At 48.8% G+C, this 14,166-nt stretch overlaps 8 protein-coding genes across 8 annotated transcripts; 1 reads left to right on the top strand and 7 right to left on the bottom strand.

Moving 5' to 3' along the window:
- Positions 1 to 55: 55 nt before the first annotated feature.
- On the bottom strand, positions 56 to 1,462 carry ATNIH1004_007102 (RNA methyltransferase; the record flags this gene model as incomplete). The annotated part of the gene is made up of 3 exons (XM_033571729.1): positions 56 to 1,145; positions 1,211 to 1,362; positions 1,439 to 1,462. The coding sequence occupies 3 exons, from the start codon at positions 1,460 to 1,462 to the stop codon at positions 56 to 58; spliced, it is 1,266 nt and encodes a 421-aa protein (XP_033425044.1).
- A 235-nt stretch (positions 1,463 to 1,697) lies between these two features.
- ATNIH1004_007103 (2-deoxyribose-5-phosphate aldolase) lies at positions 1,698 to 2,495 on the bottom strand (the record flags this gene model as incomplete). The annotated part of the gene is made up of 1 exon (XM_033571730.1): positions 1,698 to 2,495. The coding sequence occupies one exon, from the start codon at positions 2,493 to 2,495 to the stop codon at positions 1,698 to 1,700; it is 798 nt and encodes a 265-aa protein (XP_033425045.1).
- Positions 2,496 to 3,004: 509 nt separating this feature from the next.
- On the bottom strand, positions 3,005 to 3,538 carry ATNIH1004_007104 (uncharacterized protein; the record flags this gene model as incomplete). The annotated part of the gene is made up of 3 exons (XM_033571731.1): positions 3,005 to 3,220; positions 3,339 to 3,420; positions 3,489 to 3,538. The coding sequence occupies 3 exons, from the start codon at positions 3,536 to 3,538 to the stop codon at positions 3,005 to 3,007; spliced, it is 348 nt and encodes a 115-aa protein (XP_033425046.1).
- A 333-nt stretch (positions 3,539 to 3,871) lies between these two features.
- On the bottom strand, positions 3,872 to 5,599 carry ATNIH1004_007105 (putative siroheme synthase; the record flags this gene model as incomplete). The annotated part of the gene is made up of 2 exons (XM_033571732.1): positions 3,872 to 5,220; positions 5,275 to 5,599. 2 exons carry the CDS (start codon positions 5,597 to 5,599, stop codon positions 3,872 to 3,874), a joined length of 1,674 nt encoding a protein of 557 aa, XP_033425047.1.
- A 1,015-nt stretch (positions 5,600 to 6,614) lies between these two features.
- ATNIH1004_007106 (proteasome regulatory particle lid subunit RPN5) lies at positions 6,615 to 8,330 on the top strand (the record flags this gene model as incomplete). Its single annotated transcript, XM_033571733.1, has 5 exons — positions 6,615 to 6,701; positions 6,756 to 6,812; positions 6,875 to 7,111; positions 7,172 to 7,660; positions 7,728 to 8,330. The coding sequence occupies 5 exons, from the start codon at positions 6,615 to 6,617 to the stop codon at positions 8,328 to 8,330; spliced, it is 1,473 nt and encodes a 490-aa protein (XP_033425048.1).
- Positions 8,331 to 8,537: 207 nt separating this feature from the next.
- ATNIH1004_007107 (alpha/beta hydrolase) lies at positions 8,538 to 9,368 on the bottom strand (the record flags this gene model as incomplete). Its single annotated transcript, XM_033571734.1, has 1 exon — positions 8,538 to 9,368. The coding sequence occupies one exon, from the start codon at positions 9,366 to 9,368 to the stop codon at positions 8,538 to 8,540; it is 831 nt and encodes a 276-aa protein (XP_033425049.1).
- Positions 9,369 to 10,879: 1,511 nt separating this feature from the next.
- CRP6 (40S ribosomal protein eS27) lies at positions 10,880 to 11,398 on the bottom strand (the record flags this gene model as incomplete). Its single annotated transcript, XM_033571735.1, has 3 exons — positions 10,880 to 11,062; positions 11,141 to 11,203; positions 11,396 to 11,398. The coding sequence occupies 3 exons, from the start codon at positions 11,396 to 11,398 to the stop codon at positions 10,880 to 10,882; spliced, it is 249 nt and encodes an 82-aa protein (XP_033425050.1).
- Positions 11,399 to 12,060: 662 nt separating this feature from the next.
- ATNIH1004_007109 (aminoalcoholphosphotransferase) lies at positions 12,061 to 13,652 on the bottom strand (the record flags this gene model as incomplete). Its single annotated transcript, XM_033571736.1, has 7 exons — positions 12,061 to 12,186; positions 12,237 to 12,889; positions 12,944 to 13,039; positions 13,099 to 13,145; positions 13,210 to 13,367; positions 13,432 to 13,441; positions 13,513 to 13,652. 7 exons carry the CDS (start codon positions 13,650 to 13,652, stop codon positions 12,061 to 12,063), a joined length of 1,230 nt encoding a protein of 409 aa, XP_033425051.1.
- Between the last annotated feature and the right edge of the window lie 514 nt (positions 13,653 to 14,166).

Here is a 14,166-nt window from a genome sequence, read left to right on the forward strand (position 1 = left end):
GAATGTGGCGATAGAAAACAGTTGACTTGTTTCTCCTCTCCAAGGTACTTGTATCTTAAGTGGCCTTCGAACCATTGTATCGATATGACTTCTTAGGACGATGGGTACCCTCAACTAGGCCTCGAAGTCCCGTCAGGCCCAGCCACACAGCTTCTTCGGTGCGTATGGTTCTGCTCCCTTGACCGGGGAGGAGATTGACCCAGTAGTCAAACAGTTTTCCGGCATCGGTTGGACTGATCGCCATATCACGAAGTTGGGGATCATAGCGAATGGCGGCTTCAATACCTGCCACGCCGCCGAAGACGACCAGAAGGTGTTTGTACTCTGGGGTGTGGTTATGGTGGATGTGGTGACGTTGTTCGTCACCGTCTTCTTCGAGGACTGTATTCAAGGGGGCGCCCCGTTCGGATGTCCCAAAGGATAAGTCGTAGCCACCATCGAAGGGACTCTCCGTGAAGACAGATGACAGGGATCGACATCGCCGTACATAGTATCCCCAGTAATAGCCTGCCTCTGAACGGGGGATGGAGGGATGTACGGGCTCAGCGCGGTGCTTGGGGCCCTGCTGCGAGAACCGTACTGTGACCCGTGCATGCTCGGGGAGTTGGATATCCGGGATGACTACCTTCTGCGAAAGACCGGTGTCGACGACCGTCGCAGGAGGGCTGGTGGGACTATTTGACCGGCGATTGCGATGATGGTAGTTATTCGAGTTGCAGCCCCTTCTCGACTTTTGGTGATCGACGGTCGAGATCACAATCCCCTCTCGATAATCGCACCATTCGTTGGCACGAAGGTGATGCGGCATGTCCAAGCTGGGTAGTAGACCAGCTCCACGAAGATTGGGATGCATGGGAAATAGGTGTTTGCGGAGATACGGTGGAGTCTCTAGGTAAGACAATACATGTGCCAGAAAATGTGAGGGGTCGGAATAGGCCGTATATCCTTTGGAGGGAGTGGTCCCATTGACCTGGTCGTTGGTTCTGGCCATGGGAGAATCATAGTAGTCATAATCTTGCTCGTACTCATCATGCTGAGCGCTGTTTCCGTCGTCATCGAATACAACTACTTCGTCAACACAGAAGACAGCAAGCGCACGTGCAATGATGCCCACCAGGAGCGTCTTTTGCTCAATAGATTTTGCACTGTCCGAAGATCGAGTGGGTATCGTATCAATAAATGTGTCGCGTTCCGATGGAGGTATACTTACTTGGCCACGATGCTACCGGGAATGGCTACGCTCAGTGTATGAGATCGACCGCCAGTGGGTGCGAAAAGAGCTGTTGGCTTGGAGGTGCAGACATCGCTTTCCGAGATCCCCTTCTGTCCGGGAGAGTTTTCTTCATGGAAGGTTTTTCGTTTCTAGAGAACAACCGCAAAAATCACCTGTCAATTCAATGGTTGTTATTTGAACAAGGAGGAAGTATGGGAGTGGAACCTTGACATTACTAGGACGGCGCATTGTGGGATGGGCTGGGGAGGCAGAAGGCATGGAAATCGAGCGGAAATTGAGGTGGGGATGGGAATGCTTCATCCCCGATCTTGCAAAACAACAAAAAGATAACTCGCTAAGGTACCAAAGCCTATGTTCTGGTATTTTTTGGTCCGCCGATGAGGATGGTTCCTGATGACGTCGAGGCTCCACTACTTGAAATCCAGGAACTTGTTAAGTAACGCTTTGCTCACAATGACTTCCTTTAATACGCTGCCGACTCGCCCACCACTGTTTCCCCGCCCAATTCCTGCATGATCCTCACACCGGAGCTGCTACCAATGCGTTCGGCACCTGCTTTCAACATCCGTATACAATCCTCGCTTGACCGTATCCCTCCACTAGCTTTGACCTTGCAACCCTTGCTGACCAAGTCCGCAGTTGCCCGCATAAGCGCTACATTGTCAACGCTGGCTCCTGGTCCATTGAACCCTGTGCTGGTCTTAATGAAATCTGCCCCGGCCATAATGGCTATCACAGACCCCGCAATGATCTCGTCTCGTGTAAGCTGGGCCGTCTCCAGGATCACTTTGAGCTTGGTAGGAGACGGAGCCGCCTTTCGCACCCCCAGCACATCCTCGTAGACTTCCGTATATTTCCCCTCCTTCAGTAGAGGATACTTCAGGACCATGTCCAACTCTGAGGCTCCCAGGTTAACCGCCTCTTGAGCTTCCTGCTCTTTCTCCGAGGTCTCGTACATGCCCTCGTGGAAGCCCACGACGCAGGCCACACCTACGCCCGGCTCTGCTTTGAGTTTCTGAACAGACCGTGGGACATGCTTCAGGCGAACGCAGACCGTCGCAAACCGATACTTAAGTGCTTCGTCGCAGAGCTGATCGATTTGCTGCTCGGTCGCGGCCAATGCCAGCTGGGTGTGGTCGACCGTGGAATTAATCGTCGAAGGGGTTGGGATCTGATGCATAGAGGAAATCTCCGGGAGTGAGTCCTTGGTGGTGGAAATACGAGCCGCCCATTCCTCGTCGTTCCTTGGAATATCAGACATTTTTGCTATACCACAAATCCGTGAGCGACAACCCCACTATAGACGTGTTCAATGCAATGACCAGTAGAGATGAAGGGCAGTATTACCCACCGGGTCCTGTCCTCTTATACTGCGTATACTTCAATTCCTGTTTCAACTTTGTATTCTCCTACCTGTGCTCGTCCGGAAGTCCTAGCACTTGCAATTGACGATGAGGGATTTGCTTCCTTAAAATTGCGGAGTAAGGCCCCCATACCATCACGTGATAATATACTATCTGGTGCCTCGATGGACACAAGACCCACCGGCGCCGCGAGAATCTACTTATCTAACATGCCAGCGGACCTTCGTAGACACAGCACTATAGTTACGACCCGACTTAGTCAATATAAGATGTACAGTTGACAAACTATATCACTAATGATATCCTCAATCCCGGTCCCAAACACTGAGCAATCGTAGCGCCACAACAAATCCCAACACAATAACAACAACCTCACTGCACCCAGAAGCATTAAAGACATGCCCTCTCATTTACAGCTTTTACACTCCGGTCCTCGAATATCATCCACCCGACCGATCCTCCTAGGTCCAGATCCACCGCCGGGGCCGCCTCCGCCTCCACCTCCACCCCCGCCACCTCCAGAGCCGTAGCCACCATTTCCCCAGCGCGATCGGGTGTCGAGATGGTTTTGAGCATGGGAGATATTGAAATGTGAACTCTCCGCGGCGCCATACGGGTCAAGCTGAAGAACACAGCAGTCAGTGAAGGTTATCAATGTGAGATAGATGAGGGCATGAAATGGCGGATTTTGGGGCACATCTCCACTTGGATTGTCGTCAGGAAAGAATGTAAGGACATACTGAGAAAAGGCTAACAAAATATAGGCCTAGAAAGACATAGACATTCTCGAGAAAACGATTGATGCGGACGGCGAGTGGAGGACTAGGGAAGAGAAGAGGTGGGTTAGCTGTTCTGGTCTTGAAGTCATCAGTATCGTAGGTAAATCGTACGATTCAAGAGCCTGTCCATCGGACATATAAATTTTTGGCTTTGAGGACATGATGGGATTAGATAGCTGGTATTGCTATGGAGGAGAGGAAAAGGCTGAGGTTGGAATAAATGGGAGACGCCCAATTTACGTGCTCTTGGCATCCGGCATCCGCGTGACTTGCTTACAATTTCGTACAATGGAAGACTAGACCGTTACGTTTTCCATTTGACCCTTTGGAATGGACAGAAATTCTCTAAATACAGAAGTCATGATCTGTTCATCAAGTATTCTACATGGGTATCTCTATTTCCAACTCCAGAGCTATGAAATCCACCACTGTTTCCACTGTCATTTCCTTAAAATGTCCGTAGATATCATCGAACATGTCCTCCAAATATCCATCTAGTCTTCTTGGATTATGAGTTCATCGGATACGTGCCGTAGCTCATCCAGCCCACGAAAACCTTCTTCGAGAACCCATTTCTGATCCTTAGGCTGATGTAAAATGTGGCAGCTGGCTCCAACCACCAGCAAACCGGGTGGCCGAGAACCCTCCGCCTCGAAAGCCAGACATACATGCTCCAGGGTGGTGCGGATCACCCGCTGGTCCGTGCAAGAGGCGCGCTCAATGATGGCACAAGGTGAATCCTTTGGCCAGGGTGTTCGGGTACGCGAGACGTCTTGCGGCGGTGCTGTTAAAGACTCCACCAGTGCCGATAGTCGATGTAGCGCCATCAGAAAAACAACCGTCTGCGTGGGTACGTAGGTAGGGGGCTCGGGAGCCGCTCCTTTTCTCCCAGTGCCGGTACATATTAAGACCTGGTCGGACACACCGCGGTGGGTTGCGGGAATGTCCGCGAACAATGAGGCACTCAGCGCACTAGTAATTCCGGGTAAGACAAGAGGCGTATATCCTTCACTTCGAAAGAAGTCATACTCTTCCCCTCCCCGTCCATAAAGATAAGGATCACCCTGCTTTAAACGGAGAACATGCCGGCTATGGCGTAGGGCGTCCAATCCCATTTGTAGAAATTCTTCCTGTGCCTGATCCGCGTTGCCAGGGAACTTTCGCGCAATATGTACCTCAGTCCTGCGCGGAATCAATTCCAAAACCGGCGCTGGAACGAGTTTGTCTGCGAGAATAATATCAGCGTTTTGAATTGCGTGATACGTCGCTCGTGTAAGCAGGTCTGGGTGTCCTGGACCAGAACCAGCCAACACAATTTTTCCCTTCTTCTGTATACATTCGACACAATCAAGGCCCTTAGAGTTATCATTGCCGGACGAATACGCTTGTAAAATATTATCGATGTCAGAATCAGTGATAGCAGCAAGTTTGCGGAGTGGCCAGTACTCGCAGATTTGCGAGAGCCAGCGTATACGCCGTGTTTTGGCAGCAGAAACGTCGTCCTCTGTCACTAATGTGTTGAATGTATGTCTCTGTCCAGTCGAATCGTCTTCTTCGCCTTCAAGCGAGGCCTCGCATAGCCCCGGGGCATTGTCTTCCTCCCAAAGCCGCCGTCTCACGGCTCCTAGACGATCAATGGCACTTCCAAGGTTTGGGGGCAGTGATGATGAGATTTCTCTTCTCAATCGGGAAGCAAGCTTACAGCCACGCCCAGAGGTGGTAATTCCCACATGAAGAGGGCCATCCGAATATGTTGAAAGCAAGCCAAATGTACAGAGCTCAGGGGCATCGGTTACATTGACAGGGATCCTAAGACGCCTGCAGAGCTTTGAGATTTGAGAACCTGTAAGAGTCGTTAGCATGAAATTCGTAAGCGTTTCAAATAGCCAGCACATACTTAGAGGATGACTCCCGCCTAGAGTGACGAAGACGGTGTCCACGACATGGTCCACTTCTTCCCTTCCCAAACTCGTCAGGTCGGTATCCTGGAATTCTCTGCGCACCCACTGGGCCGATCCATCTTCAATACGCTCAGACAGCGTATACTGGAGATCTGTAGTATCCGGCGCAATGATGATTGGTCTTGCACCGACCTCCAGGCTCTTCATGCAGCGGGCTGCAGCAAGTGGGTTTGTGCCTACAATCAAATGAACTTGAAATTCGGCGTTTATGGCCATCATCAAAGGCGCTGAAATCCCTTTATCGTTGGACGCATCCTTCATGGTGCCCAGTCGCCACAAAGGACAAATCTTCTGATTTGCGAAAATCCTCAAAGATAGGAAGTTTTCCACCCACTCTGTGATTGATATGTTAAGATCAAGAGGTATACAATGTCTTGCTATCCCACAGTTGTCAGAAAGTTGCGGGCCATCGACCACTTATGAATGCGTTAATAGGAATGTCCGCGGAGAAAGCCCCCCGTAATTGGAAGTGGCACGATTGGTGATAAGGAATAGAGTTCCTCACAAGGCTCTGCAGCCGATGATCATGATAAGGCCTTTCAGGCAATTAATAAAGGAAATTCCTCAGAACAGAGTTCATGGCGTAGAAATGTGAGCCTTTTTTCTTTTTATATACATTTCTCTGGATGCCCAAAGCAGTTAAAGCAATATTGCGTGATCGTAGTTAGTTAACTAGTTAGTTAACTAACAAACCCCAGTGCTTATCTAAGCTAGCATCTCTGGGGAGACTCATCTAGTTAGCATCCTGTATAAGACAGCCAGTGGCTACCAGAATCTGTTATTCTGTATGTCATGGATGGTCAAGATCTTGTATAGATTCTATAGAGGCTACTTATAACAGGCACCCTTATGGATAATCTCTCATTCAATCATCATGATGCAAAAAGACAGGTAGACACCTTTGATGGGAATGGGCGATAGGCGAAATAGAAACATTGTACTAAATTCTGCATCCGATGCAAATAAGTCTACCATGAACTGGTCATAAGAAGATGGCGCAGACGAAGGTATTGACAATAGTCAGTATTCTGAGAGTGAACAGTAAACAGAGCTAATCTGACAGGGATGGTGAGCACATATCACGTGACGGCGAGCTTCGGCCAGCTCGAACTGGTGTTGCCCGTCAAGCCTCATGCCCATTCTTCATCTCCAGCCCATTCCTATCCCATCCAAATCGCCATCCTTGATTATTGATTCCTCTCTTAACTACACACTGATACTGCCTGTCTCTCATTCGCCTTAGCCTTCAAGACCGACCCGACTAACGCTCAACACCATGTCTGACGGTGGCCTTCTGAAGCCTGAGAAGGACTTCACCAAAGATGCCGATAAGCTGATTCCGGAGGCTGAGCAACTCGCAAAGGTTAGCTACACTTATTGTTGCTGCGACCAATTTAGATGTTAACAGAGCTGCTAGACCGATGTACAGGGTGCGATTGACAAGCTTTTGGTATTAGAAAAACAAGCAAGACAGGTATGACGAAGGCAAATGTACCCCGTCCTATTTGAACACTAATCTAAGGCCACAATCTGTAGGCCTCCGACCTGCCGACTACATCTCGACTTCTTGTTACCATTGTCACGATCAGCAAGAATTCCGGCGACTGGAACTTCCTCAATGATCAAGTGCTCCTTCTTTCTAAAAAGCATGGCCAACTTAAGCAAGCTGTGACAAAGATGGTGCAGGTGGTGATGGGATTCTTGGATGATACACCTAATATGGATGTGAAGCTATCGGTGATCCAGACTTTGCGGACTGTGACGGAAGGCAAGGTAGGTGTCTCGTATAGACTGTTCTCTCTCTTGTGACATATTAGTAATGGCGTTTGACAGATCTTCGTTGAAGTCGAGAGAGCCCGCGTGACCCGAATTCTGTCCAATATCAAGAAATCCCAAGGCGACCTTAATGCCGCCGCTGACACTCTTTGTGAGCTCCAAGTAGAGACATTTGGGTCGATGACTAGGAGAGAAAAGACTGAGTTCATCTTGGAACAAGTGGCTCTCTGTATAGAGAGAGGTGACTGGACACAAGCGACTATCCTCAGTCGCAAGATCAACAAACGGTATTTTGCTCGCAAGCCAAAGAAGAGCCCTGAGGAAATCGAAAAACTCAAGAAAGAGGCTGAGGAAAGAGAAAAGACTCGTGCTCCGGATGAGGCTCCTATGGAAGTTGATGACGACGTCACGGACTTGAAGCTTCGCTACTTCGAGCAGCAGATTATTCTTGCCAACCACGACTACAAGTATTTGGATGTTTGCAAGCACTACCGAGAAGTCCTAGATACAGAATCAGTGCAAAACAACCCAGAGCAATTGCGTGCAGTATGTCCTCTTTCTTTCTTTCTTTCTTTTTTTTTTTTTAACCCTCCAGCTAAGTTAAACGATATAGGTACTCGCCCGAATTGTGTATTACATTGTCTTGTCTCCTTATGACAATGAACAATCAGACCTACTCCATCGCATTCAGCAAGACTCGCGAATCTCGAGAGTCGCTGTTGAATCTCGGTTGATCAAACTGTTTACTATCCACGAATTGATGCGCTGGCCCATGGTTTCGGAGCAGTTCGGTCCTCATTTGTGTAACACCGATGTGTTCAGCGCAGAACCTGGCCATACCGCAGATGATCAGCCGCATAAGCGGTGGCAGGATCTCCGGAAGCGTGTCATCGAACATAATGTCCGGGTAGTCGCCAAGTACTACACACGCATTGAGATGGGCCGGTTGACGGAGCTTTTGGACCTGACTGAAGAAGAGACGGAGAAGTACATCAGTGACCTGGTCACGTCAAAGACCATTTATGCGAAGATCGACCGTCCGGCACGGCTGGTCAACTTCGCCAAGCCTCGTGATGCCGATGACGTCTTGAACGAATGGAGTAGCGATATGAAGAGCCTTCTGGGGCTCCTGGAGCGCATCGACCACTTGATCACCAAGGAGGAGATGATGGCCCGGATTCTCCCCTCTCGAGGCGAGAAAGGCAAGGCTCATTAAAGGAACCATACAATATGGACGGCGGTTGAATGAAATAGTCACCAAATACATAGTGTAAAATATACGGTAGTAGAAATGCATTAATACTTTTGCATGCTCTACTGTTGATCCGGAAGTTATTCTCTACGGTAATGTGTAGCAGATCATTTGAATATCATGAGAAGAAATATACACGAATCATTCTATATCTATATTCATATCTACAATCTAAAACGGCCAATCCATATTATTCACATCTTCCTCGACCGCAGCCGACTTAACCTTCTTCTCCAGTTGATCCCGAATAAACCGTACCGCAGCATCCAAAAACGGCCGTTGACTAGGCAAGAAATGTCCCCCAGGATGCCAAACGACCTTACCCTCCTTCTCTGGATCTCCCTCACACGCCTCGATCAACAAACGACTCCTTGCCTCCTCGACGACCGCATCCAACGATCCCAAAACATGCAAAACCGGTGTCCTGAGCGCCGGATTCTCATAAAACCCCCGATACCTAGCGCCAGGCGATCGAAACCCACTATAACATAACGCAAACCGGAACGGCGGATGTGCCAATCCATCAAACGAAGTTGGGAACGAAAACACACGGTCGTCATCTTGCGCGAACTTCGCAAACGCCTCTTTCCGTCCGAGTTCCAGCAACGAAGCCACCATGGCTGCCATTGCGGCGCCCTGCGAAAACCCAATCACTCCATCGAACGGACCGTCGTCTCGTAGAACCTTCGCGACGGCATCGAGTCCGTCCTCTAGACCCATGTATAGCGGTGGGTCGGCGGTGTTGTTGCGTCGGAACCAACCGTAAGCGTCGGAGGCTTCTGCTACCGCGTTGCTGTCGCCCCCTTCTTGTGGGGGTTCGTAGCCAGGGATGTCGGCAGGGTTTAAACGGAGGGGAGCAGTTGGGTAGACAGTGGAGACTTCGTGGAGGGGGAAGGATTTCGTGATGTGTTTGATTAGAGCGCGGCTTTTGGCGTGGAAGAGGTTGCCGGATTGGGTGTAGCCGTGCAGCATGAGGAGTTTGAGGGGTGGTCGTTGAGACATGGTAGTGGTGGTGGAGGGTGTTGATTCACGGAATCAAGAAGGACTGCTAGGTCGCAGTGGGTTGGTTGTATATTGGAAGAACAAGCGTGGATTAGAGAGCGAAAGTGGTGGTGAGTAGAAGGGCGTCGGAGTCCCTGATTGGGATGGGGCCGATAAGACGACATCCCCGTTGGTCTCTGGTAACAATAGTACCCTCCTAGCACCTTTTAGACAAGCATTTCATGGGCAAGCATCTCTTATAAGTGTTCTCACTGACATTCACAAGATTACTTTCTCTTTCTCCTTTTCAGCGGTGCAGGGCGGGTGGTTCTATTCCCCAGAGGACGGGGCTCTGGCAGAGGCGCTTTCTCCAGCCGTCCTGGTCCAAGCTTTCCTCAACAAAGGTCAACAGGTACAAGCTTTCCTCATCAATAGTGCCACGGCATCGAGGTCGCGAACAGTCTAGAATTTGAAGTTAATCACGTACATGATGACCACTAGTATCCCAATGATAATAATCTGTGACAATGAAACAGGAATAATCACTCAGCTACAGCCTTTCCCTTGTCTGAAAGTTTGCTGGTACTGGGTATGGATTATGAGGATTTTTAGCTATCTACTATTAGAGAAACTTCGATGTAACTTTTTTAAGCTGAGTTGCCTTGTATAATAAATAAGTAAGGGAAGCATGGGAACGGCCGCTGTCAGTGCTGGTTGACGGTGATAGTTTATTGACTGGGAGTATACCGTACATTGCAGATCTACAACTACCAATACACGTGGCCGCCGGTCCAACAGGCTAAGCAAAGTGCATAAGGGCTTCATCTAAGCGCGTACGTCTACAGCTACGAGGGCAACATCAGATAGAGCAAACACCAAATGTACGATTGCAGTGCACTGAGGCATGTCCACATCTTGGATGTTCACAGCACTCGGCAGAGACAATGGCCATAGGATTCATCCGGAACCACGACAATCGTTATCATCTTGCCGAGGCTACATCCGTAAAAACGCATCGGCCTTCCTAACAGTGCCGGACAACTCATTCACTGTCGTCATCGGCAGAGAATTTTCTCAAGTCCTAGACATTCGAATTCTTGCATTCGGCAAAGCTCATGCTGATGTGCCCATTCTGTCATCCAGTCGTGCCCATGTCGTGTAGAAAAAAAATACATGTCGAAATAAAAAGCCGTACAGAAAAGCGCATAATCAGGAAGACAATATTTCGAGAGAACATAAATGGAGGCAAAAACTTGATGTCAAGTAATGGACCGATCAATATTTGCAGATATCCGGAACTCCCCTCCATTTCAAGAAAGCCTAACACATGGCACGCTTTTGGCTGGTATAAAAACAAATGCCTGGTATTTTTTTCAATTCCCTTCGAACCTTTGTATTTTGGGGGGTCTGCTCGCAAGCGGGCAAGGATTCCATCTTCTATCTGAGTATACTTTCTCAAAAAGAATCATATTAATCCACTAGAACGCCACATTTCTTTTCATCATCGCTTCGGCCTGGTTGCATCGTGACATCTACTTCCTCCGGAAAGAGCATCCCTCGGTAAGTCTGGCCTTACCACCGGTGGGCTGGCAGAGAACGGTCGAGCAGCCTGCGCAGACGACGACGGTCTGGGCGTGGGAGAAGACGGTGGTGATGGTGAAGCAGCCGGGGCACTTGACGTCCATGAAGAAGGAACGGGGAGCAGGCACAAGGGTCTGTTGTGAAGGAAGAAAAATTTCCCAAGTCAGTCTTTGGACACCCACAGTTGCCATTCAGTGTTTAAATCATCGTACCTTAAGCTTGTGCTTGCGGGCCTCAGTCTGAGGAGCAGGGTTGAGGAGGTCGACCGCGAGAACCTATTAGAAAAAAAAATAAACCATCAGCACATATCCTTCACTCTCTTTTCTTGTTCATTCGTGAAGCCCTGTCGATGAAATGGGATTCGGATGGCGACGGCGACGGTGAGCACGAGACAGATACGACAGCATCGTCTGTATATGGACGAATGATGTCTCGGGCGCAATAGACAAATGACAGATTGAACCTACCATCTTGACGAGACAAAAAGTCGATCAGCGAAATGGGTTGAATAAGGGCGCTGATGGAGATGGCCTGCTTGAAGGGTGAGAAGAGCAAAAGGTGGTCTCGTGGAGAAGGCAGGCTCTGAAGGGAATTCTCTCTCCCGCATCACCCACTGTCCCGTTTGGGGAAAATAGGGTTCAAACCCTCGCTAACACTGCCCTTCCGGGTAGCCTTGGCGTCACCAATCAGAGTCGCTATTTAGTCGGCATTGGTTACATCCCAAGGTCCCTCCAGCCAAAAAGAGTTCCAGAACATCTTGCTTGTCGGATATGGACTGTATTACCTTCATAGAGGAAACGGCGGTCTTCCCGCCAGCAGAAAAAAGCGCAAATACATGCATATATCGCATCTCTGTTGTGCCCTCTATCGCTAATCTAACCCAAGATATTAAATGAATAACATGGAGGATTTCCAGCCCACGTGTCGCCGCTATATTCTGGACATATTCATCCCGACTCCATTTCAGAAAGATAAACCACCCTGCTTCAACGCTTTTATGTACATTACAAACCCGGCGAATGAAATTCCAAGAAATGCTGCCACAGTGACAGCTCATTCGCACTGTTAGAAAGTTGTGATGGCTCCTGCATAGTTGATATGCAAGAGAAGCACGCCTGACAATCTCATGCAATTACCGTGCTTTCTTGGAGCTTTCCTCAGCTTGTCCATTAACGGCCTTAGCATCTTCGATATATGGGTGCTTGATGCTGAGACACCAGATATCAATATAGTCACATATCGTTGTGATGATATCATGCTATTATACAATCAGTATAAGCACATAATTGGACAGCACTTGCCACTTACAATAAAGCTGCCATAAACACCAACCGACAGACCCAAACATGTAAAAATGAAAGCAACCTGTCCAGATGCATTTCCAAGAGCACTTGGCCAAAATCCGACGCTATCCAGAACACCCAAAGCGAGAGGGCAAGCAAGTACATTAAAGTAGGGGAAGCTGGATTTCACCAGGTGTGCACAGATCATTCTTCCGACGGCGTACGCATTGACTAAGCCGACGAAGAGAGCGAACGGAACAGTGTGGTTCTCCAAAATGACTGGCTGGAGATACAAGTAAGCCGGCACAAGTGTCCAGATTGCAACAAGAGGCAAAAGGCCATAGAGTGGCTTGATGGGGTCTTGGCCACGCTCACTTCGGACTTTCATGACATGTACAATACTTGAGCCCGTAGCAAAGAAGAGGACGAAGGCACCGTAAACCAGGTACCACTGCGTAAAGGGCATATTATACACCTGCTCCGGAATAAAACCCAATTGTGGGACGCCAATAGTTTCGAGCATTGGACGGTGCCAAAAGCTGCCACCGCCCATGTAGGCTGTAAAGGCAAAGACAGTGCACAAAGTCAGGACCCCTTCAACAGGCCCTGAAATAATGCCCAAGGTCAGTACCTGTGTATAATATTCATCCCAAGTCTGGACATAAAACGTCATTGTGGCTATATCATGTCAGTCGTCTTGAAAGCATGTTCTGGTCTGGGCATTCAGCATACATCCAAAGAGCGTTATAATTGTGGCCCAGGACTGGCCGAGATTCATCGCTGCAGCGAAGATCAAAACCCCAAGAGCTGTGTTGCATGCATCGACACCTGTAGCACATGGAGATTTAACGCCAGCACAGCGTTTAGGAGCAGGCAAGTCTACTTACTATGGTCGAATAGCTCACCAAGAGGACCGCTCTGCTTAGTTCTTCGACTGTATAACGAATCTTTCAGCGTCCATATCTACCATGTCAACAGGTTGCATAGGAGGACCGTACGCTTGTATGCCGTCTACGCCATCAAAAGTCTGATATAGGAACAACCCCACGGCGCAACTGGCGTAGACCCAAGGCGGGCAATCTTGATCTAGGTTTGGGTTGTACCATAAGATGGTCAAGAAATTGACTACCACGAAGAAAAACCCTGTCAGGGTAATCTAGCAGTCCTCAGTTATTCGTACGGTCATGGACAGACCAAACACAGAGGGACTAGGAACTTACGGCATTAGGACTAATGCATACGTAGCCGTTAGCCAATCGAGAGACAAGCATGCAAAATATCAGGTCACTGCTACTACTCACGCCATGCTCATAGGGAAACATTTGATCACCAAATTATTATAGAAGGGCTTCAGAATATAGCGGCTTATTAAAGAATAGTCGACTCCTGCGTAACGGTATTCCCGTAGGTTGGGAAGTTGATGCCGGCGGATGTACACCATCTTGTCTCTCGGCGATTAAACACTTCTCTCCTTTTTTTTTTCACGCCTGGCTATGGGAGATGTGTATGTGGTTGAGGGAGGATAAAGAGGTCCTTTCTCTTTTATACGGGAACGCCAAGCTAGCAATAATTGGAAATGGAAACGTAAAACGTGCGACGAGTAAGGTGCTCCTTGGGGGAAGTCTGAGGTTCGGTACGGCTGTTGGGAATCCAAAAAGACAGAATCGCAGAGGGGGAAAGAGAAAGGATAAAAAGAGAGGACTGGAGATAAATAAAGAAAAAACAACAAAGCAAAGAGGTGAGCGCTTCTCTTGTTGATATTCCTCTTTGTCCCAAAAATATTTAGTATTTATTATGAGTTTCCATTACTACCACTTTTTCTGCCCGGCAAAAAAAACGGGGCCCTTAGAAGTTCCCGCGCGGGGACGAGGTTCAAAGAATTCGACCGTACAGAGTACTCGTTGGGATAATTACAGCGTACCACAGGAATTGGTATGGTAGCGTTTACTTCTCTG

This window comes from Aspergillus tanneri (genome assembly GCF_003426965.1).
Source record: "Aspergillus tanneri strain NIH1004 chromosome Unknown AapTan_7_pilon_pilon_pilon, whole genome shotgun sequence".
In the NCBI taxonomy this organism is placed as follows: domain Eukaryota; kingdom Fungi; phylum Ascomycota; class Eurotiomycetes; order Eurotiales; family Aspergillaceae; genus Aspergillus; species Aspergillus tanneri.